Here is a 23192-nt window from a genome sequence, read left to right as displayed (position 1 = left end):
CTCCATTTAGTATGTTACGTTCCACAGAATTGTTTATGTCCCTGTTAGTGAGCATTTTAGCCTTTGTCAAGATATGCCACACCTGTCAGGTATAGATGATCAAGAAGCTGATAAAACAGCATGATCATTACACAGGTGTACCTTGTGTTGGGGACAATAAAATGCCACACAACACAATGTCACAGATGTCTCAAGTTCAGGGAATGTGCATTTCTCATGATGACTGCAGGAATGTCCACCAGAGCTGTTGCCAGAGAACTCGATATTTATATCTCTAGCATAAGACACCTCTAATGTCCTTTTAGAGAATTTGGCAGTACATCCAACCAGCCTCACAACTGCAGATCACATGTAACCACGGCAGCCCAGAACATCTTCACCTGCAGGATTGTCTGAGGGGGGCTGAGTAGTATTTCTGTCTGTAATAAAGACCTTTTGTGGGGAAAAACTCATTCTGCTCCCATATTTACTGTGATATGTGGTTGTCTCACCTGGCTATCTTAAGATGAATGTTCTTAATGTGCTGGTGACATCACAGGGTCAGAGAGAACTCCTGACTGTAGTCATAATAAAACACTCCAGGCACTCAGCCCATAAGAACCATTCATACTGTCAGATCTAATATGAAGAACTGAATACAACCATAAGAACCATTCATACTGTCAGATCTAATATGAAGAACTGAATACAACCATAAGAACCATTCATACTGTCAGATCTAATATGAAGAACTGAATACAACCATAAGAACCATTCATACATGCTCAGATCTAATATGAAGAACTGAATACAACCATAAGAACCATTCATACTGTCAGATCTAATATGAAGAACTGAATACAACCATAAGAACCATTCAGAACCATTACTGTCAGATCTAACATGAAGAACTGAATGAAGAACTGAAAGAGAAGAAGAGGTTGACCAGTACATATTCATGTAACTTTATTTCTCATTGGCAGATCAATAAAGTTTGCTTGAATGCAGTTATCCAAACACATTCATGATCAGTAACTAAAATAACTCATCTAGTTTTAAAGACAATTAATAAACACATGTATTCATTTCATAAACTGTGTATCATTAAATAAAGTTGTAAAACCAATCCCCCCAAACTAATGGTGAAAAGTGATCATCACACCATCTCTATCTGATACATGTTAGGGGCGGAAGGTAGCCTAGTGGTTAGAGCATTGGGTCAGTAATCAAAAGGTTACTAAATAGAATCCCTGAGCTGACAAGGTAAAAATCTGTTGTTCTGCCTCTGAACAAGGCAGTTAATCCACTGTTCCTAGGCCATCATTGTAAATAAGAATTTGTTCTTAACTGACTTGCCTAGTTAAATAAAGGTTCAATAAAAAAGTGTCTACTAGCTCCTTCCCACAGAATACTGCAGAGGGACAACCTGGTCTCAGAGCAAAATGTATTATATATTACAAAAACATCCGTGCCACTCCATTCAGTATGGATTTCACAGCCCCTGCCCAGTCATGTGAAATCCATAGATTAAGGCCTCATTTATTTCATTTGACTGATTTCCTCATACAAACTGTAAATCTTTGAAATTGTTACGTTTAGATTGTTGTTCAGTATAATACGACTTGCAGGACGTATCGTATGTTAAGAATTCCAATTTTGTATGTTATTTTACGCATTGCTATTCATACAATATGTTACGAACTTGTGACATGTATGATATGTTACGAATTCCAATTTGTTGTTGCTGACGTTAGCTTGGTTAGGGGTGAGGGGTTTAAGATAGAGTTAAATGGGTTCAGGAGAAAGGGTAGCTAACATGCTAAGTAATAGTAGTAAGTAGTTGCCAAGTTGGTAATTAGCTAAAATGTTAAAGTCCTCCATGATGAGATTCAAACACTCAACCTTTGGCATGACGTTTGAGTTTACACGCCCACCCTTCCACAGAGCAGGAGTAAGGCTTCTCTCCTACGTGTAAACGTTGGTGTGTTTTTAAGCTGCACAGTTGAAACTCTCCCTACAGACAGAGACAGACCAGGCTGAGAGGGAAGCAGTACCACCCAGTCAATTGGCAGACTAGTGTTTGTTTTCAAAATGAGAAGAATAACAGAGGGTAACATGAAGTTAATGTATACGTTGGTGTGTTTTTAAGTTGCTCTGGTGAGAGAAACTCTTCCCACAGTCAAAGCAGAAGTAAGGATTCTCTCCTGTGTGTGATCTCTGGTGAACTTTTAGCTCAGTTGATGTTTTAAAACATTTTCCTCAGTCAGAGCAGATGTAAGGCTTCTCTCCTGTATGTATAAGTTCATGTGTTTTTAAGATGGAAAATTTAGAGAAACTAGTTCCACACTCAGAGCAGTAAAACGGCTTGTCTCCTGTGTGTGTTCTCTGGTGAACTTTTAAGTTGGTCTTTTGAGAGAATCTCTCCCCACAGTCAGGGCAGTAGTAAGAAACTATTTCCACAATCAGAGCAGTAAGCACGGCTAAGATCTTCTCCTGTAAGAATACATTGGTGTGTTTTTAAGGTATCCAGTCGAGAGAAACTAACCCCACAGTCAGAGCAGACGTAAGGCTTCTCACCAGTGTGTATAAGTTGGTGTCTTTTTAAGTTGCTCTGGAGAGAGAAACTCATCCCACAGTCAGAGCAGACGTAAGGCTTCTCTCCTGTGTGTGTTCTCCGGTGAACTTTTAGCTCATTTGATGTTTTAAAACGTTTTCCACAGTCAGAGCAGTAATAAGGCTTCTCTCCTGTGTGTGTTCTCTGATGAAGTTTTAGATATGATGTTTTGAAGCATTTTCCACAGTCAGAGCAGGAGTATGGCTTCTCCCCCGGTGTGTGTTCTCTGATGAACTTTTAGATGAGTTGATGTTGTGAAGTATTTTCCACAGTCAGAGCAGGAATAAGGCTTCTCCCCTGTATGTATACGTTCATGTGATTTTAAGTGGGAAAGCTGAGAGAAACTAGTTCCACAGTCAGGGCAGAAGAAAGGCTTCTCTCCTGTGTGTGTTGTCTGATGACGTTTTAGCTCATTTGATGTTTTAAAACATTTTCCACAGTCAGAGCAGGAATAAGGCTTCTCTCCTGTGTGTATATGTTGGTGTGTTTTTAAGGTGCCCACCTGAGAGAAACTCGTTCCACAGTCAGGGCAGAAGAAAGGCTTCTCTCCTGTGTGTGTTCTTAGGTGTATTTTTAGCTTTGATAGAAATGGGAAAATCTCTTCACAATGTGGGCAGTGATGAGACCTCTTTGCTCTCTGATCTTCCTGCTGTTGCTCTTTGGATGTGGAGAATGTCTCAACATGGTCTCCTGTGTGAACAACAGAAAAAACAGTCACTTGGTGTGATATACACGTTAATCAAATGTATTTTATGAAGCACTTTTTACATCAGTAGTTGTCAAAGTGCTTAACCTGTCTGGTTCAAATCCCATAATTAAAATTATTTTACACCATTTTAAAGATAAACTTCTTGTAAATCCAGCCACAGTGTTCGATTTCAAATAGGCTTTACGGCGAAAGCACACCAAACATTTACATTTACATTTAAGTCATTTAGCAGACGCTCTTATCCAGTTACTAAACGATAAAGTTAATCTTTATGTCCAAAAACCTCAAACAAACAGCGATTATGTTAGGTCAGCACCTAGTCACAGAAAACCATACAGTCATTTTCCAGCCAAGGAGAGGTCTCATAAAAGTCAGAAATAGCATTAAAATTAATCACTTACCTTTGATGATCTTCATCTGGGGGCACTCCCAGGTCTCCGTGTTCGACAATAAATGTTTGTTTTCTTCGAAAAAGTTCATCTTTATTTCCAAACACCTCCGTTTTGTTGGTGCGTTTAGTTCAGAAATCCAAAGGCACAATAAGCACTCTCGAAAAGTTCAAAAAACACAATAAAAGATAGTAGAAACATGTCAAACGATGTTTAAACTCAATCTTCAGGTTCCCGTTGTCATAAATAATCAATAATATTTCAACCGGACAAAAGCTTCGTCAATGGAAAAAGGTAAACAAGAAATGCGCGCTCCCGATCACGTGCCTGGCTCATGGATGGAAATTTCCACTGTCCTCTCATTGAAAGCGGTGTATCTCCCTCATTTTTCAGAGTAAAAGCCTGAAACAATGCCTAAAGACTGGTCACGTGTTGAGGAAGCCATAGAGATCTGAAACAATGCCTAAAGACTGGTCACATGTTGAGGAAGACAGATTTCCACTGGGTCCTAGGTCTTTGTATGGTGGATAGGCTTTCAATGGAAAACAGCCTTTCAAAATAATAGTACTTCCTGGTTGGATTTTCCTCTGGTTTTCGCCTGCCATATCAGTTCTGTTATACTCAGTCATTATTTTAACAGTGTTTTCTATCCAAATCGACTAATTATATGCATATCCTAGCTTATGGGCCCGAGTAGCAGGCAGTTTAATTTGGGCACGCTTTTCATCCAAAATTCCAAATGCTGCCCCCTACCCTAGTGAAGTTAACTTCTTTGGGGTAGGGGGCAGTATTGGGTAGCTTGTATGAAAAACGTGCCCAAATTAAGCTGCCTGCTACTCAGCCGAAAAAGCTAGAATATGCATATAAATACAACATTTGGATAGAAAACACTCTGACGTTTCTAAAACTGTTTGAATGATGTATGTGAGTATAACAGAACTCATATGGCAGGTAAAATCCTGAGAAAAAAAATCCTACCAGGAAGTGGGAAATCTGAGGTTTGTAGTTATTCAACTCAGCTCCTATTGAAGATACCGTGTGATGTTAGTTATTTTTCACTTCCCAAGGTTTCCACTAGATGTCAACAGTATTTAGCGGTTTTGAGGATTCTACTCTAAAGGAGGGGCTCATAAGGGCTCTATGAGTGAGTGGTCTGGCAGAGTGCCACAGCCTCGGTCTGGCGCGATCACGTGAAAGGTAGCTACGTTCCACTTAATTTGTACAGACAAAGGAATACATGTAGAAGCACAGTGGCCACAAAAAAACTCCCTAGAAAGCAGTAACCTAGGAAGAAACCGAGAGAGAAACCAGGCTCAGAGTGGTGACCAGTCCTCTTCTGGCCATACCGGGTGACAGGTAGCCTAGTGGTTAGAGCAACCGAAAGGTTGCAAGATCGAATCCCCGAGCTGACAAGGTAAAAATCTGTCGTTCTGCCCCTGAGCAAGGCAGTTAACCCAATGTTCCTAGGCCATCATTGAAAATAAGAATTTGTTCCTAACTGACTTGTCTAGTTAACCTGTTTGGGTGCATGTCCAAACGCTAGCAGGACACCTACGACAACATCTGGTGAAATATAAGTGTCTTACATAATTTAAAAGCTTCTTGTTAATCCAACTGCGTTGTCAGATTTGAAAAAGGCTTTACGGAGAAAGCATACCACGCGATTGATTATGTGAGGACAGCTCCCCACGTCAAAATACTTTTCCAACCAGCACAGGCGTCACAAAATCACAGACAGCAATTAAATAAATCACTTACCTTTGAAGATCTTCCTCTGATTGCAATCCCAAGGGCCCCAGCTACACAATGAATGGTCGTTTTGTTCGATAATCTCCTTCATTATATCCCAAAAGTATTAGTTTAGATGGCGCGCTTGATTCAGTAGGTCACTAGTTCAACATGCACACAAACGAATCCTAAAGGTAAAGATCGTCCAAAAAAGTCAAACGAAGTTTCCAATTAATCCTCAGGTATTCTAATATGTAAATAAACAATAATATTTAAGATGGAGAATAGTGTGTTCAATAGCAAAGATAAATAACGAAGAGCGCACTCTCGTTGATGCGTGCAACATGACTACTTTTCTAATGGGGGACATCTTGGAAAAACTACAAATACTCATTTTTCAAAAAACAAGCATGAAACCCTTTATAAAGACTGTTGACATCTAGTGGAAGCCAAATGAACTGCAATCTGGGTCCTATCAATTTGAATATCCCATAGGCAAGCATTGAAAAAATCTGTGACCTCAAGAAATGAAAATTCCGGATGGATTTTACTCAAGGTTTTCGCCTGTCATATCAGTTCTGTTATACCCACAGACATTATTTTTTCAGTTTTAGAAACTTCAGAGTGTTTTCTATCCAATGCTATCAAGTATATGCATATCCTAGCTTCTGGGCAGTTTACTTTGGGCACGTCAGTCATCGGAAATTCCGGACAATTACCAGTATGCTAAGAAAGTTAAATAAAGGTTAATTTTTTATTTATTTTTTAAATACACTACCATTGGTGGTGAAATAAATGAATAAATTCTAAAGTTACAAATGTCCATGTTTTTGAAAGAATAGCACATTTTTTGTCCAATCAAATAATGTCAAAGTGATCAGAAATACAGTGTAAACATTGTTAATATTGTAAATGACTATTGTAGCTGGAAACGGCTGAAGATCTCGTACAACACTGTGTACTACTCTCTTCACAGAACAATGCAAACAGTCTCTAACCAGAATAGTGTCTAGAAGGCCAGCATCCCGGAGTCGCCTCTTCACTGTTGACATTGAGACTGGTGTTTTGCGGGTACTATTTAATGAAGCTGCCAGTTGAGGACTTGTGAGACGTCTGTTTCTCAAACAAGACACTCTAAAATACTTGTCCTCTTGCCCAGTTGTGCACAGGGGCCTCCCACTCCTCTTTCTATTCTGGTTAGAGCCAGTTTGCACTGTTCTGTGAAGGGAGTAGTACACAGAACTGCACGAGATCTTCAGTTCCTTGGAAATTTCTCACATGGAATAGCCTTCATTTCTCAGAACAAGAATAGACTGACGACTTTCAGAAGAAAGGTCTTTGTTTCTGGCCATTTTGAGCCTGTAATCGAACCGACAAATGACCCAGATACTGAGCGAGAGTTGCACCCCTTCTGAAAAAACCTACACTCGATCCCTCCGATGTCAACAACTACAGACCAGTATCCCTTCTTTCTTTTCTCTCCAAAACTCTTGAACGTGCCGTCCTTGGCCAGCTCTCCCGCTATCTCTCTCAGAATGACCTTCTTGATCCAAATCAGTCAGGTTTCAAGACTAGTCATTCAACTGAGACTGCTCTTCTCTGTATCACGGAGGCGCTCCGCACCGCTAAAGCTAACTCTCTCCTCTGCTCTCATCCTTCTAGACCTATCGGCTGCCTTCGATACTGTGAACCATCAGATCCTCCTCTCCACCCTCTCCGAGTTGGGCATCTCCGGCGCGGCCCACGCTTGGATTGCGTCCTACCTGACAGGTCGCTCCTACCAGGTGGCGTGGCGAGAATCTGTCTCCTCACCACGCGCTCTCACCACTGGTGTCCCCCAGGGCTCTGTTCTAGGCCCTCTCCTATTCTCGCTATACACCAAGTCACTTGGCTCTGTCATAACCTCACATGGTCTCTCCTATCATTGCTATGCAGACGACACACAATTAATCTTCTCCTTTCCCACTTCTGATGACCAGGTGGCGAATCGCATCTCTGCATGTCTGGCAGACATATCAGTGTGGATGACGGATCACCACCTCCAGCTGAACCTCGGCAAGACGGAGCTGCTCTTCCTCCCGGGGAAGGACTGCCCGTTCCATGATCTCGCCATCACGGTTGACAACTCCATTGTGTCCTCCTCCCAGAGCGCTAAGAACCTTGGCGTGATCCTGGACAACACCCTGTCGTTCTCAACTAACATCAAGGCGGTGGCCCGTTCCTGTAGGTTCATGCTCTACAACATCCGCAGAGTACAACCCTGCCTCACACAGGAAGCGGCGCAGGTCCTAATCCAGGCACTTGTCATCTCCCGTCTGGATTACTGCAACTCGCTGTTGGCTGGGCTCCCTGCCTGTGCCATTAAACCCCTACAACTCATCCAGAACGCCGCAGCCCGTCTGGTGTTCAACCTTCCCAAGTTCTCTCACGTCACCCCGCTCCTCCGCTCTCTCCACTGGCTTCCAGTTGAAGCTCGCATCCGCTACAAGACCATGGTGCTTGCCTACGGAGCTGTGAGGGGAACGGCACCTCAGTACCTCCAGGCTCTGATCAGGCCCTACACCCAAACAAGGGCACTGCGTTCATCCACCTCTGGCCTGCTCGCCTCCCTACCACGGAGGAAGTACAGTTCCCGCTCAGCCCAGTCAAAACTGTTCGCTGCTCTGGCCCCCCAATGGTGGAACAAACTCCCTCACGACGCCAGGACAGCGGAGTCAATCACCACCTTCCGGAGACACCTGAAACCCCACCTCTTTAAGGAATACATAGGATAGGGTAAAGTAATCCTTCTCACCCCCCCCTAAAAGATTTAGATGCACTATTGTAAAGTGGCTGTTCCACTGGATGTCATAAGGTGAATGCACCAATTTGTAAGTCGCTCTGGATAAGAGCGTCTGCTAAATGACTTAAATGTAAATGTAATCAATTAGCCCTTTAAAATGATAAACTTGGATTAGCTAACACAACATGCGATATCAGCTGATGTACGAAGGGCTATATAAATACATTTGATTTGATTTGATGGACCAAAAAAACATACCTTTCTTTCAAAAACAAGGACATTTCTAAGTGACCCTAAACTTTTCAACGGTAGTGTATGTATTCATTTCAGTAGGCTGTATGGGAAGGGGAATCAAACTATTCTAAAACTGGGTAGGAGTCAAAAACTAAGAGGCAAAAGTGGTGAAATGATGAGCTAAACCATCCTCCACTCAACATCACAAGGGTGATAGTAGAATTTGTGTTTAAAGTATGACTAAAATATTTCACTCTGAAACTGTATCAGTTTGTGTGAAATCCATTAGACACATAAGACTATAAGTTGGTAATATGTGCAGCGTTGGCAGGATATATTTAGAACATTGTGTTCCTTACAGGACATTCTGTCCCCACCCGGAGAGGAGAAACTGTTAGGCTTGCAGAAAATCATGAAACATGTTGCAGAATATGATAAACAATGTAAGTGTACAGTGGAACAATACAGCCATCCTAAAGCGGGGTGCGGTTCTCCACTGATGTGTGTATAAAAGATGGGCTCTGAACTTGAGAGGGCAGAGCTCTCTGAATAAAGAACTGATCATTTGTATGCTGGGACTCTGTTTATTAAAACTTAGAGCCTTACAACCTCTAGGATACAGATGGAGTTATAAAATAGTTCAGTTAGAACATTGGGGTAGAAATTCTCGTGACAAAGGGGATTAGTAACTACACAGACTCATTTCATAGAACTTCAAAACACTGGCAGTTTGTCTACTCCACTTCTTTAGTCTACACTCTGATCACTCCAGATAGCCCAGTGAATAAAACAAATGCTGGCAATACTGGTGTCATCCATACAAGTCTTAGCAGCATGAAATAACGTCTACAATGCATTCAAAAGGTATTCAGACCCCTTGGCTTTTTGTTACATTACAGTCTTATTCTAATTCTCATCAGCACAATACACACAATGACAAGGGCAAAAACAGGTTTTAGAAATAACATGAAATATTACATTTACGTAAGTATTCAGACCCTTCACACAATAGTGAGTTGAAGCACCTTTGGCAGCGATTACAGCCTTGAGTCTTGTTGGGTATGAAGCTACAAGCTTGGCACAATTGTATTTGGGGAGTTTCTCCCATTCTTCTCTGCAGATCCTCTCAACCTCATGGTCAGAGTCCTTTAGGTGCCTTTTGGCAAACTCCAAGCGGACTATCATGTGCCTTTTACTGAGGAGTGGCTTCCGTCTGGGCACTCGACCATAAAGGCCTGATTAGTGGAGTCCTGCCGAGATGATTGTCCTTCTGGAAGATTCTCTTATCTCCAACGAGGAACTCTGGAGCTCTGTCAGAGTGATCATCGGGTTCTTGGCCACCTCCCTGACCAAGGCCATTCTCCCCCTATTGCTCAGTTTGGCCAGGTGGCCAGCTCTAGGAAGAGTATTGGTGGTTCCAAACTTCTTCCATTGAAGAATAATGGAGGCCTCTGAGACCTTTAATGCTGCAGAAATGTTTTGGTACCGGTCTCCAGATCTGTGCCGACACAATCCTGTCATGGAGGTCTACGGACAAATCCTTCCACCTCATGACTTGGTTTTTACTCTGATATGCACTGTCAACTGTGGGACCTGACATAGACAGGTGTGGGCCTGTCCAAATCATGTCCAATCAATTGAATTTACCACAGGTGGACTCCAAGTTGAAAAAAAATCTCAAGGATAACTGTAACTTACCAAAAATGGGAGAAATGGGAAGGGGTCTGACAGTGCCCTCGGAAAGTATTCAGACACCTTGACTTTTTCCACATTTTCTTATGTTACAGCCTTATTCTAAAATTAAATTGAGACTGGTTGACGTTGAGACTGGTGTTAAGTGACCCCAAACTTTTGAAATGAACTGAGGTGCATCCTGTTTCCATTGATCATCATTGAGATGTTCCTACAACTTGATCTATAAAATATTAAATATATATGTATCAGATATAAATCATCAGGATGTGGTAGTCTACTGGTTATGTTCAACACTTCTCCAATCGTTGTTGAGATCTGATATTCTGTGCAGCAAACAAATTATAATTCAATATTGACAGTGATGATGTCATGGCCTATTTTGAAATGAGGTATGCCTAACTTGAGTTGTTCAGGGATGTGTGATGTCAGAATTACAGAATTCAACCTAGCAATAGACTGGTCATAACTTATGGAGGTCTAATATATGAAGATAACTTATAGATAGAACCAGCTCTTACCATGACTAACAGTTGTCCTAATGTTCTCCTCCTCCTCTTCATCTTTAATGTTGACATTCAGCTCCAGTGTTTGACTGCAGTCTTCCAGCTTCACTGATGCCATCTCTGGATCCTGCAGTGCAAACTGGGCCCCACTGTCACAATCAGGACCCAGTGACTGTAGGTTTGGACTCAGTGTGGAAGGAGAGTGGCAGGCTGGGTTTGTCCTCACTGTTGACGTTAACGGCCTCAGACTTAATCTGAGTCGGTCTGTAGTAATAAAGACAAACGGACACAAAAGTTATTTTCTTGACAGTTCTGGCACTTTATTCTGTAAAAATATTTTATATTTTTCCTTGTTCAATTATCTAATGTTCAGTAGATCAGGTAGCTAATCGCTGACAATACATTAATTCACATTAGACACAAAGTACACATTTTAAATTGCACAACATAAGTGCACTTAATCTATCGTAGATTTCCTAAATTCACATAAATGCATAAATGCCTCAAAAACCATTTAGTACAAGATCACAGTATGTTTCAGGCAGCACTATGTACTATTTTATGAATAACCTTGTCTTCACTGTATTATTTCTCTCACAAAAACCAATTGTATTTCCCATTCACACCATATTAAGAATTATCAGGGGTCGTACAGTGGCAAGTCAAATTCAAGGACTTTCAGGCACTAAAATGTATTTACTTGAAGTCCCGTGTGAAAACCCTGAATTATAGTAGCCTTGAGCTAGCCTCGAGCTAAGCCCATCTCCCGACTAGCCGAAGAGGCCCAACAATACCTCTTTTGCCAATTGGCCTGGACCCTTTACTGCCGACACGGAGCCCCGCCGATCCATCACGACTGGTCCGCCGACATAATCGTCCGAGGTGGTTCCAACAGGCTTTTTTCGTTGCGACATCGCCAAAGATCCATCTGCCGGCCAAGGCCCGCGAGCTTTCTGAAACGCTGTGTCTCCAGCTCACCTAGCGTACTAGAGCACATGTAGCATACTCCTGGGCTACAATTACCCGGGCCCACGACCGGTCTGTCGATGTCACCGCATGAAGAGGAATAAACAGACTCGCCCCATCGCGACGTCCCCCCAAAGGTTAACTCTCTAGCCCTCGCTATCTCCCTGCTTGCTAATTCGGCCTGCTAACGGCTAGCTTGTCTAGCCCGGGCCTACGAACTGTTAGCTTGTTAGCACAGGCCTGCTAACCATCTGAATCACTGCATCCCAAACACTCTGAACCCATTTACTTTCTATCTCTTTTTGATTTTTATTTTGTTTATACCTTCCGGAAACTTGCCTCACCCACTGTTGTACGGAATCGCTGTTTTAATTTTTATTTTATTTTTATGACACACTCAAGAACCTCCAGACGCTAACCAGCTAACTAGCTACAAGCTATTTAGTCATTGTTAGTTAAAAAAAAAAAAAAACCTGGATAACACTCGCCAGCCCAGCCCCCTGCCCCATCCACCGCTGCCCCCTGGACACTGATCTCTTGGCTACATAGCTGACGCACACTGGACTGCCCATTAATCACGGTACTCCACTCTGCGTGTTTGTTTTATCTGTCGGCCCAGTTGCCTAGTCAACGCCATTTTACCTGCTGTTTGTTGTGCTAGCTGATTAGCCTCGCCCACTGTTTTTAGCTAGCTTTCTCAATTCAACACCTGTGACTACTGTATGCCTCGCTGTATGTCTCTCTCAAATGTCAATATGCCTTGTATACTGTTGTTCAGGTTAGTTATCATTGTTTTAGTTCACAATGGAGCCCCTAGATCCACTCTGCATACCCCTGTTACCTCCCTTGTCCCACCCCCCACACATGCGGTGACATCACCCATTACAACCAGCATGTCCAGAGATACAACCTCTCTCATCATCACCCAGTGCCTGGGCTTACCTCCGCTGTACCCGCACCCCACCATACCCCTGTCTGCGCATTATGCCCTGAATATATTCTACCATGCCCAGAAACCTGCTCCTCTTATCCTCTGCCCCCAACGCTCTAGGCGACCAGTTTTGATAGCCTTTAGCCGTACCCTCATACTACTCCTTCTCTGTTCCGCGGGTGATGTGGAGGTAAACCCAGGCCCCGCATGTCCCGAGGTACCCTCATTTGTTGACTTCTGTGATCGAAAAAGTCTTGGTTTTATGCATGTCAACATCAGAAGCCTCCTCCCTAAGTTTGTTTTACTCACTGCTTTAGCACACTCTGCTAACACTGATGTCCTTGCCGTGTCTGAATCCTGGCTCAGGAAGGCCACCAAAAATTCAGAGATTTCCATACCCAACTATAACATCTTCCGTCAAGATAGAACTGCCAAAGGGGGCGGAGTCGCAGTCTACTGCAGAGATTGACATTACTTTGCAGGCTTACTTTCCAGGTCCATACCCAAACAGTTCGAACTACTAATTTTGAAAATTACTCTCTCCAGAAACAAGTCTCTCACTGTTGCCGCCTGCTACCGACCCCCCTCAGCTCCCAGCTGTGCCCTGGACACCATTTGTGAATTGATCGCCCCCCATCTAGCTTCAGAGTTCGTTCTGTTAGGTGACCTAAACTGGGATATGCTTAACACCCCGGCAGTCCTACAATCTAAGCTAGATGCCCTCAATCTCACTCAAATCATCAAGGAACCCACCAGGTACAACCCTAACTCTGTAAACAAGGGCACCCTCATAGACGTCATCCTGACCAACTGGCCCTCCAAATATACCTCTGCTGTCTTCAACCAGGATCTCAGCGATCACTGCCTCATCGCCTGTATCCGCCACGGAGCCGCAGTCAAACGACCACCCCTCATCACTGTCAAACGCTCCCTAAAACACTTCTGTGAGCAGGCCTTTCTAATCGACCTGGCCCGGGTATCCTGGAAGGACATTGACCTCATCCCGTCAGTTGAGGATGCATGGTCATTCTTTAAAAGTAACTTCCTCACCATTCTAGATAAGCATGCTCCGTTCAAAAATGCAGAACCAAGAACAGATACAGCCCTTGGTTCACTCCAGACCTGACTGCCCTCGACCAGCACAAAAACATCCTGTGGCGGACTGCAATAGCATCGAATAGCCCCGTGATATGCAACTGTTCAGGGAAGTCAGGAACCAATACACACAGTCAGTCAGGAAAGCTAAGGCCAGCTTCTTCAGGCAGAAGTTTGCATCCTGTAGCTCCAACTCCAAAAGTTCTGGGACACTGTGAAGTCCATGGAGAACAAGAGCACCTCCTCCCAGCTGCCCACTGCACTGAGGCTAGGAAACACGGTCTCCACCGATAAATCCATGCTTATCGAAAACTTCAATAACCACTTCTCAACGGCTGGCCATGCCTTCCGCCTGGCTACTCCAACCTCGGCCAACAGCTCCGCCCCCCGTAGCTCCTCACCCAAGCCTCTCCAGGTTCTCCTTTACCCAAATCCAGATAGCAGATGTTCTGAAAGAGCTGCAAAACCTGGACCCGTACAAATCAGCTGGGCTTGACAATCTGGACCCGCTATTTCTGAAACTATCTGCCGCCATTGTCGCAACCCCTATTACCAGCCTGTTCAACCTCTCTTTCATATCGTCTGAGATCCCCAAGGATTGAAAGCTGCCGCAGTCATCCCCCTCTTCAAAGGGGAGACACCCTGGACCCAAACTGTTACAGACCTATATCCATCCTGCCCTGCCTATCTAAGGTCTTCGAAAGCCAAGTCAACAAACAGGTCACTGACCATCTCGAATCCCACCGTACCTTCTCCGCTGTGCAATCTGGTTTCCGAGCCGGTCACGGGTGCACCTCAGCCACACTCAAGGTACTAAACGATATCATAACCGCCATTGATAAAAGACAGTACTGTGCAGCCGTCTTCATCGACCTCGCCAAGGCTTTCGACTCTGTCAATCACCATATTCTTATCGGCAGACTCAACAGCCTCGGTTTTTCGGATGACTGCCTTGCCTGGTTCACCAATTACTTTGCAGACAGAGTTCAGTGTGTCAAATCGGAGGGCATGCTGTCCGGTCCTCTGGCAGTCTCTATGGGGGTGCCACAGGGTTCAATTCTCGGGCCGACTCTTTTCTCTGTGTATATCAATGATGTTGCTCTTGCTGCGGGCGATTCCCTGATCCACCTCTACGCAGACGACACCATTCTATATACTTTCGGCCCGTCATTGGACACTGTGCTATCTAACCTCCAAACGAGCTTCAATGCCATACAGCACTCCTTCCGTGGCCTCCAACTGCTCTTAAACGCGAGTAAAACCAAATGCATGCTTTTCAACCGATCGCTGCCTGCACCCGCATGCCCGACTAGCATCACCACCCTGGATGGTTCCGACCTTGAATATGTCGACATCTATAAGTACCTAGGTGTCTGGCTAGACTGCAAACTCTCCTTCCAGACCCACATCAAACATCTCCAATCGAAAATCAAATCAAGAGTCGGCTTTCTATTCCGCAACAAAGCCTCCTTCACTCACGCTGCCAAGCTTACCCTAGTAAAACTGACTATCCTACCGATCCTCGACTTCGGCGATGTCATCTACAAAATGGCTTCCAACACTCTACTCAGCAAACTGGATGCAGTCTATCACAGTGCCATCCGTTTTGTCACTAAAGCACCTTATACCACCCACCACTGCGACTTGTATGCTCTAGTCGGCTGGCCCTCACTACATATTCGTCGCCAGACCCACTGGCTCCAGGTCATCTACAAGTCCATGCTAGGTAAAGCTCCGCCTTATCTCAGTTCACTGGTCACGATGGCAACACCCATCCGTAGCACGCGCTCCAGCAGGTGTATCTCACTGATCATCCCTAAAGCCAACACATCATTTGGCCGCCTTCCGTTCCAGTACTCTGCTGCCTGTGACTGGAACGAATTGCAAAAATCGCTGAAGTTGGAGACTTTTATCTCCCTCACCAACTTCAAACATCAGCTATCCGAGCAACTAACCGATCGCTGCAGCTGTACATAGTCTATAGGAAAATAGTCCACCCATTTTCACCTACCTCATTCCCATACTGTTTTTATTTATTTATTTTTCTGCTCTTTTGCACACCAATATCTCTACCTGTACATGACCATCTGATCATTTATCACTCCAGTGTTAATCTGAAAAACTGTATTATTCGCCTACCTCCTCATGCCTTTTGCACACATTGTATATAGACTGCCCATTTTTTTCTACTGTGTTATTGACTTGTTAATTGTTTATTCCATGTGTAACTCTGTGTTGTCTGTTCACACTGCTATGCTTTATCTTGGCCAGGTCGCAGTTGCAAATGAGAACTTGTTCTCAACTAGCCTACCTGGTTAAATATAGGTGAAATAAAAAATAAATAAAATAAATAAAAAGTCTCATGGGCCTCGTAGGGAGGAACATCTTCAGTCAGTATTCTCTGCAATTGGTGGTGTAAAGTACTTAAGTACAAATATTTAAGTGCCACATCAGTAGTTTTTGGGGGTATCTGTACTTTACTTTTGATATTTTTTGACAACTTCTACTTCTACTCCACTACATTCCTAAAAAAAATAATGTACTTTCAACTCCATACATTTTCCCTGACACCCAAAAGTACTCGTTACATTTTGAATGATTAGCAGGACAGGAAAAAATTTAAATTCGCGCAGCCCTACTGCATCTGATTTGGCGGACTCACCAAACACAAATACTTTATTTTTAAATTATGGATGTGATCTTAAATTCAATCTGGAGTGCCAGAGTGCGCTTGGTCGTTCGTAAATTCAGAGCGTTGTCAGACTGTCAGTTCGTATCGCTCTCGGAGCGTTCAGAGCCACACTGGACGCTCTGGCGGAGGAGGAGGGTTGATTCAAGCGTTCTGACCTCACAACGGCAGTCAAGCATCCAAGATAACTGGTTAACATTGGCTGGCTTGCTAGCTACTTTCAGTACAAATGAGAGAACTCTGACATTTTACACGCCTTAGCAGAGCTGGTTAGGTTGTGTTCATGTTATCCAGAGCATTGGTGACTTTAACTGTGCTTCAGGCAACAATTTAATAACGCATTTTTTGCTGACGCTTACTGACACCGGCGGTATTCAAGGAGTGTTGAGCGTTTGTTTTTCATCAATTATTCTGTCCTCTGGCACTCAGACGAGAGTGGTCTGAAATCGGGAGTATATAGCCAGAGCGAATTTAGGAATGCAGGAACAATAACCTTAAGCCTTCTTGGATGGGCACTTCTAATGTAACTCTATGGCAGCACCCAAGGGGCTTGAATTTTCAATTTCTACCCTTAGACTTGGCAGTGATGTATTGTCCCCATGAATGACAGAACACTGAGCCGATCACGGCGCAAAGCTCCCTATTTTCTGTGGGCTTGCCCCACCTCCACAGAAGGCTGAAGACCTGCATTTTGGAGCTGCCTTACTCAAGAAAAAAAAAAACATGTTTGTATGCAGCTTTATTAATAACTCAATATGTTTTTTAACATTGTTTGCAAACAGATAATTTATTTCACACTGTTTTATCGCTAAAACAGTGGGGCTCAAAACAGGTGGCTCACCTGCCCTGAATGATGGGTCTCCACTGAACTTATCTAGAACACTGCAGTCCGTCTGGGTGTTTAACCTTCGCAAGGTCCCTCATGTCACCCTGGTCCTCCATACATTCCACTGGCTTCCAGTCAAAGCTCACAATGGTGTTTACTTATGGTGCAGCAAGAAGAACTGCCCCATCTGTACCTTCAGGCTCAAACCCTGTATCCCAACCCGAGCACTCAGTTCTGCCACCTCTGGTCTCAAGGCCGTCCCACTGCTACAGGAGGTCAAGCTCCCTCTCAGCCCAGTCAAAGCACTTCTCTGTCCTGGCACCCCAATGGTGGCACCAGCTTCCCTCTGATGTCAGTGAAGCAGAGTCTTTGAATAACTGCCCGAAATGGTCTGAAACACCTAAGTCTTTAAAGAGTACCCCCCCCCCCAAAATACAAATCATAATAATACAAATCATAATAATGTGACACTGACTAATTGAGGAGAAATGTGTTTGCTGTGATATGTGGTTGTCTCACCTGGCTATCTTAAGATGAATGTACTTAATGTGCTGGTGACGTCACAGGGTCAGAGAGAACTCCTGACTGTAGTCATACAAAAACACTCCAGGCACTCAGCCCATAAGAAACATTCATACTGTCAGATCTAATATGAAGAACTGAATACAACCATAAGAACCATTCATACTGTCAGATCTAATATGAAGAACAGAATACAACCATAAGAACCATTCATATTGTCAGATCTAATATGAAGAACTGAATACAACCATAAGAACCATTCATACTGTCAGATCTAATATGAAGAACTGAATACTAAAGATAAGAAGAGGTTGACCAGTGCATATTCATGTAACTTTATTTTTCATTGGCAGATCAATAAAGTTTTCAATACAGTTATCCAAACACATTCATGATCAGTAACTAAAATAACTCATCTAGTTTTACAGACAATTAATAAACACATGGATTAATTTCATAAACTGTGTATCATTAAATAAAGTTGTAAAATAATCCCCCAAACTAGTGGTGAAAAGTGATCATCACACCATCTCTATCTGATACATGTTAGGGGTGGAAGGTAGACTTGTGGTTAGAGCATTGAGCTGGTAACCAAAAGGTTGCTAGATTGAATCCCCGAGCTGACAAGGTAAAAATCTGTTGTTCTCCCACTGAACAAGGCAGCTAACCCACTGTTCCTAAGCCATCATTGTAAATAAGAATTTATTCTTAACTGACTTGCCTAGTTAATGTGTTGAACCTTTTTTTTAAATTATTTTTAAAATTAGTGTCTACTAGCTCATTCTCACAAAATACTGCAGAGGGACAACCTGGTCTCAGAGCAAAACGTATTATGTATTACAAAAACATCTGTGTCATTCCATTTAGTATGTTAGGTTACATGACATTGGCCTACCAATGTAACCTGAACTGAAATATAAAGTAAACATGTAAAGTGTTGGTTTCATGAGCTGAAATAAAACATTCCAGCAATGTTCCATGTGCAGAAAAGGCTTATCTCTCTCAAATGTTGTACCCAACTTTGTTACTATCCCTGTAAGTGAGCATTTCAGCCTTTGTCAAGATAATCCATCCACCTGACAGGTGTGGCATATCAAGATGCTGATAAAACAGCATTATCATTACACAACTGCACCTTGTGTTGGGGGACAATAAAAGACCACACAACACAATGTCAGATATCTCAAGTTCAGGGAATGTGCAATTGTCATGATGACTGCAGGAGAGATTTCAATATTTATATCTCTACCATAAGTCTCCTCTAACGTCCTTTTAGAAAATTTGGCAGTACATCCATCCGGCCTCACAACTGCAGATCACATGTAACCACGGCAGCCCAGGACCTCTTCACCTGCAGGATTGTCTGGGAGGGGGCTGAGTAGTATGTTTGTCTGCAATAAAGACCTTTTGAGGGGAAAAAAACTCATGCTGATTGGCTGGGCCTGGCTCCCAAGTGGGCCGATGCCCTCCAAAGTCCCACCCATGGATGAGCCCCTGCCCAGTCATGTGAAATCCATAGATTATGGACTCGTTTATTTAAAATGACTGATTTTCTTATACGAAATATAAATATTTGAAAGTGTTGCGTTTAGATTGTTGTTCAGTATAATACGACTTGTAGGACGTATCGTATGTTAAGAATTACAATTGTTATGTTATTTTACGCATTGTTATTCATACAATATGTTACGAACTAGTAATATGTATGATATGTTACGAATTCCAATTTGTTGTTGCTAATGTTAGCTAGGTTAGGGGTGAGGGGTTAAATGGTTTTAGGGGAAAGGTTAGCTAACATACTAAGTAGTTGCATGCTAAGCTAACATGCTAAGTAATAGCTAAAAAGTAGTAAGTAGTTGTAAAGTTGCTAATTAGCTAAAATGCTACAGTTAACCTTGATGAGATTCTAAACACAGCAGCCTTTGGCTAGAAGTTTGAGTTACACGCCCACCCTTCCACAGAGCAGGAGTATGGCTTCTCTCCTGTGTGTATATGTTGGTGTGCTTTTAAGGTATTCAGTCGAGAGAAACTCACCCCACAGTCAGAACAGGAGTAAGACTTTTCTCCTGCACATGTTCTCTGATGAACTTTTATCTTAGTAGATGTTTTGAAGCATTTTCCACAGTCAGAGCAGGAGTATGGCTTCTCTCCTGTATGTATACGTTCATGTGATTTTAAGTTGGAAAGTTGCGAGAAACTAGTTCCACAGTCAGAGCAGACGTAAGGCTTCTCTCCTGTGTGTGTTCTCTGATGAACTTTAAGCTTATTTGATGTTTTAAAACATTTTCCACAGTCAGAGCAGGAATAAGGCTTCTCTCCTGTGTGTGTTCTCTGATGAACTTTTAGCTCTTTTGATGTTTTAAAACATTTTCCACAGTCAGAGCAGACGTATGACTCCTCGCCTGTGTGTGTTCTCTGATGAACTTTTAACTGAGTTGATGTTTTAAATTTTTTTCCACAGTCAGAGCAGGAATAAGGCTTCTCTCCTGTGTGTGTTCTCTGATGAACTTTTAGATCAGTTAACGTTGTGAAGCATTTTCCACAGTCAGAGCAAGAGTAAGGCTTCTCTCCTGTGTGTATACGTTGGTGTGTTTTTAAGGTGTCCAGACGAGAGAAACTTGCGCCACAGTCAGAGCAGACGTAAGGCTTCTCTCCTGTATGTATACGTTCATGTGATTTTAAGTTAGAAAGATGAGAGAAACTAGTTCCACAGTCAGGGCAGAAGAAAGGCTTCTCTCCTGTGTGTGTTCTCTGGTGAACTTTTAGCTCATTTGATGTTTTAAAACATTTTCCACAGTCAGAGCAGGAGTATGGCTTCTCTCCTGTATGTATACGTTCATGATATTTTAAGTGGGAAAGATGAGAGAAACTAGTTCCACAGTCAGGGCAGAAGAAAGGCTTCTCACCTGTGTGTGTCTTCTGATGAACTTTAAACTTATTTGATGTTTTAAAACATTTTCCACAGTCAGAGCAGACGTAAGGCTTCTCTCCTGTGTGTGTCTTCTGGTGAACTTTTAGCTGAGTTGATGTTTTAAAACGTTTACCACAGTCAGAGCAGGAGTAAGGCTTCTCTCCTGTGTGTATTTTTAGGTGTATTCTTAGCTTTGATTGAAATGGGAAAATGTCTTCACAATGTGGGCAGTGATGAAACCTCTTTGCTCTCTGATCTTCCTGCTGATGCTCTCTGGATGTAGAGAATGTCTCAACATGGTCTCCTGTGTGAACATCAGAAGAACCAGTCAGTTGGTGTGATATACATGTCAATCAAATGTATTTTATGAAGCCCTTTTTACATTCTTAGGGATGAGACGGGCTGAAATCCTGTTAACGGGATCGATTTGACAACAGCCAGTGAAAGTGCAGGGCGCTAAATTCAAACAGAAATCTCATAATTAAAATTCCTCAAACATACAACTATTATACACCATTTTAAAGATAAACTTTTTGTTAATCCCACCACAGTGTCCGATTTCAAAAAGGCTTTACGACGAGAGCATACCATGAGATCATGTTAAGTCAGCACCTAACATGAAAAACATTTTTCCAGCCAAAGAGAGGAGTCACAAAAAGCAGAAATATTGATCAAATTAATCACTAACCTTTGATGATCTTCATCAGATGACACTCATAGGACTTCATGTTACACGTACATGTTTTGTTCGATAAAGTTCATATTCATATCCAAAAATCTCAGAAGATACAGTGGGACAAAAAAGTATTTAGTCACCCACCAATTGTGCAATTTCTCCCACTTAAAAAGATGAGAGAGGCCTGTAATTTTCATCATAGGTACACTTCAACTATGACAGACAAAATGAGGGGGAAAAATCACATTGTAGGATTTTTAATGAATTTATTTGCAAATTATGGTGGAAAATAAGTATTTGGTCAATAACAAAAGTTTATCTCTTTACTTTGTTATATACCCTTTGTTGGCAATGACAGAGGTCAAACGTTTTCTGTAAGTCTTCACAAGGTTTTCACACACTGTTGCTGGTATTTTGGCCCATTCCTCCATGCAGATCTCCTCTAGAGCAGTGATGTTTTGGGGCTGTTGCTGGGCAACACGGACTTTCAACTCCCTCCAAAGATTTTCTATGGAGTTGAGATCTGGAGACTGGCTAGGCCACACCTTCGTTGCCCGGGCGGTGTGTTTGGGATCATCTTCAATGCCCTTAGGTTTTCACTCAAAATCTCACGATACATGGCCCCATTCATTCTTTCCTTTACACGGGTCAGTCATCCTGGTCCCTTTGCAGAAAAACAGCCCCAAAGCACGATGTCTCCACCCCCATGCTTCACAGTAGGTATGGTGTTCTTTGGATGCAACTCAGCATTCATTGTCCTCCAAACACGATGAGTTGAGTTTTTACCGAAGTTATATTTTGCTTTCATCTGACCATATGACATTCTCCCAATCTTCTTCTGGATCATCCAAAAGTTCTCTAGCAAACTTCAGACGGGCCTGGACATGTACTGGCTTAAGCAGGGGGACACGTATGGCAGTGCAGGATTTGAGTCCCTGGCGGCGTAGTGTGTTACTGATGGTAGGCTTTGTTACTTTGGTCCCAGCTCTCTGCAGGTCATTCACTCGGTCCCCCTGTGTGGTTCTGGGATTTTTGCTCACCGTTCTTGTGATCATTTTGACCCCACAGGGTGAGATCTTGCGTGGAGCCCCAGATAAAGGGAGATTATCAGTGGTCTTGTATGTCTTACATTTCTAATAATTGCTCTCACAGTTGATTTCTTCAAACCAAGCTGCTTACCTATTGCAGATTCAGTCTTCCCAGCCTGGTGCAGGTCTACAATTTTGTTTCTGGTGTGCTTTGACAGCTCTTTGGTCTTGGCCATAGTGGAGTTTGGAGTGTGACTGTTTGAGGTTGTGGACAGGTGTCTTTTATACTGATAACAAGTTCAAACAGGTGCCATTAATACAAGTAACGAGTCGAGGACAGAGGAGCCTCTTAAAGAAGAAGTTACAGGTCTGTGAGAGCCAGAAATCTTGCTTGTTTGTAGGTGACCAAATACTGATTTTCTACCATAATTTGCAAATAAATTCATTAAAAATCCTACAATGTGATTTTCTGTTTTTTTTCCCTCATTTTGTCTGTCATAGTTGAAGTGTACCTATGATGAAAATTACAGGCATCTCTCATCTTCTTAAGTGGGAGAACTTGCACAATTGGTGGCTGACTAAATACTTTTTGCCCCACTGTATGTAGATATTCCATTTTTTTTATTTTCCGCTTCCAGCTACAATAGTAATTTACAATATTAACAACATCTACACTGTATAAATGGTCAATTCGATTTTAGTGGACAATTCTTTCTAAAACATTTCTTTCAAAAACAAGGACATTTCTAAGTGACCCTAAATGTTTCAACGGTAGTGTATGTATTCATTTCAGTAGACCGTATGGGAATGGGAATCAAACTATACTAAAACTGGGTAGGAGTCAAAAACTACAAAGAGTCAAAAGTGGTGAAAATGATGAGCTATATCATCCTACACTCAATATCACAAGGGTTA

General features: G+C 42.6%; 1 protein-coding gene and 1 pseudogene across 1 annotated transcript; both read right to left on the bottom strand.

The window, feature by feature from the left end:
• Nucleotides 1–2410: 2410 nt before the first annotated feature.
• The window catches only part of LOC124010749, a 27957-nt pseudogene continuing 7175 nt past the window's right edge, over nucleotides 2411–23192 (bottom strand).
• LOC124011054 (oocyte zinc finger protein XlCOF6.1-like) lies at nucleotides 18414–20926 on the bottom strand (the record flags this gene model as incomplete). The annotated part of the gene is made up of 1 exon (XM_046324027.1): nucleotides 18414–20926. A coding segment is annotated over one exon (1338 nt), but the record flags the coding sequence as incomplete, so codon positions are not given.

Source organism: Oncorhynchus gorbuscha, linkage group LG23 (genome assembly GCF_021184085.1).
Source record: "Oncorhynchus gorbuscha isolate QuinsamMale2020 ecotype Even-year linkage group LG23, OgorEven_v1.0, whole genome shotgun sequence".
NCBI lineage: Eukaryota > Metazoa > Chordata > Actinopteri > Salmoniformes > Salmonidae > Oncorhynchus > Oncorhynchus gorbuscha.
The sequence above is the reverse complement of the archived record's forward strand: the minus strand, read 5'-3'. Positions and strand labels throughout refer to the sequence as shown.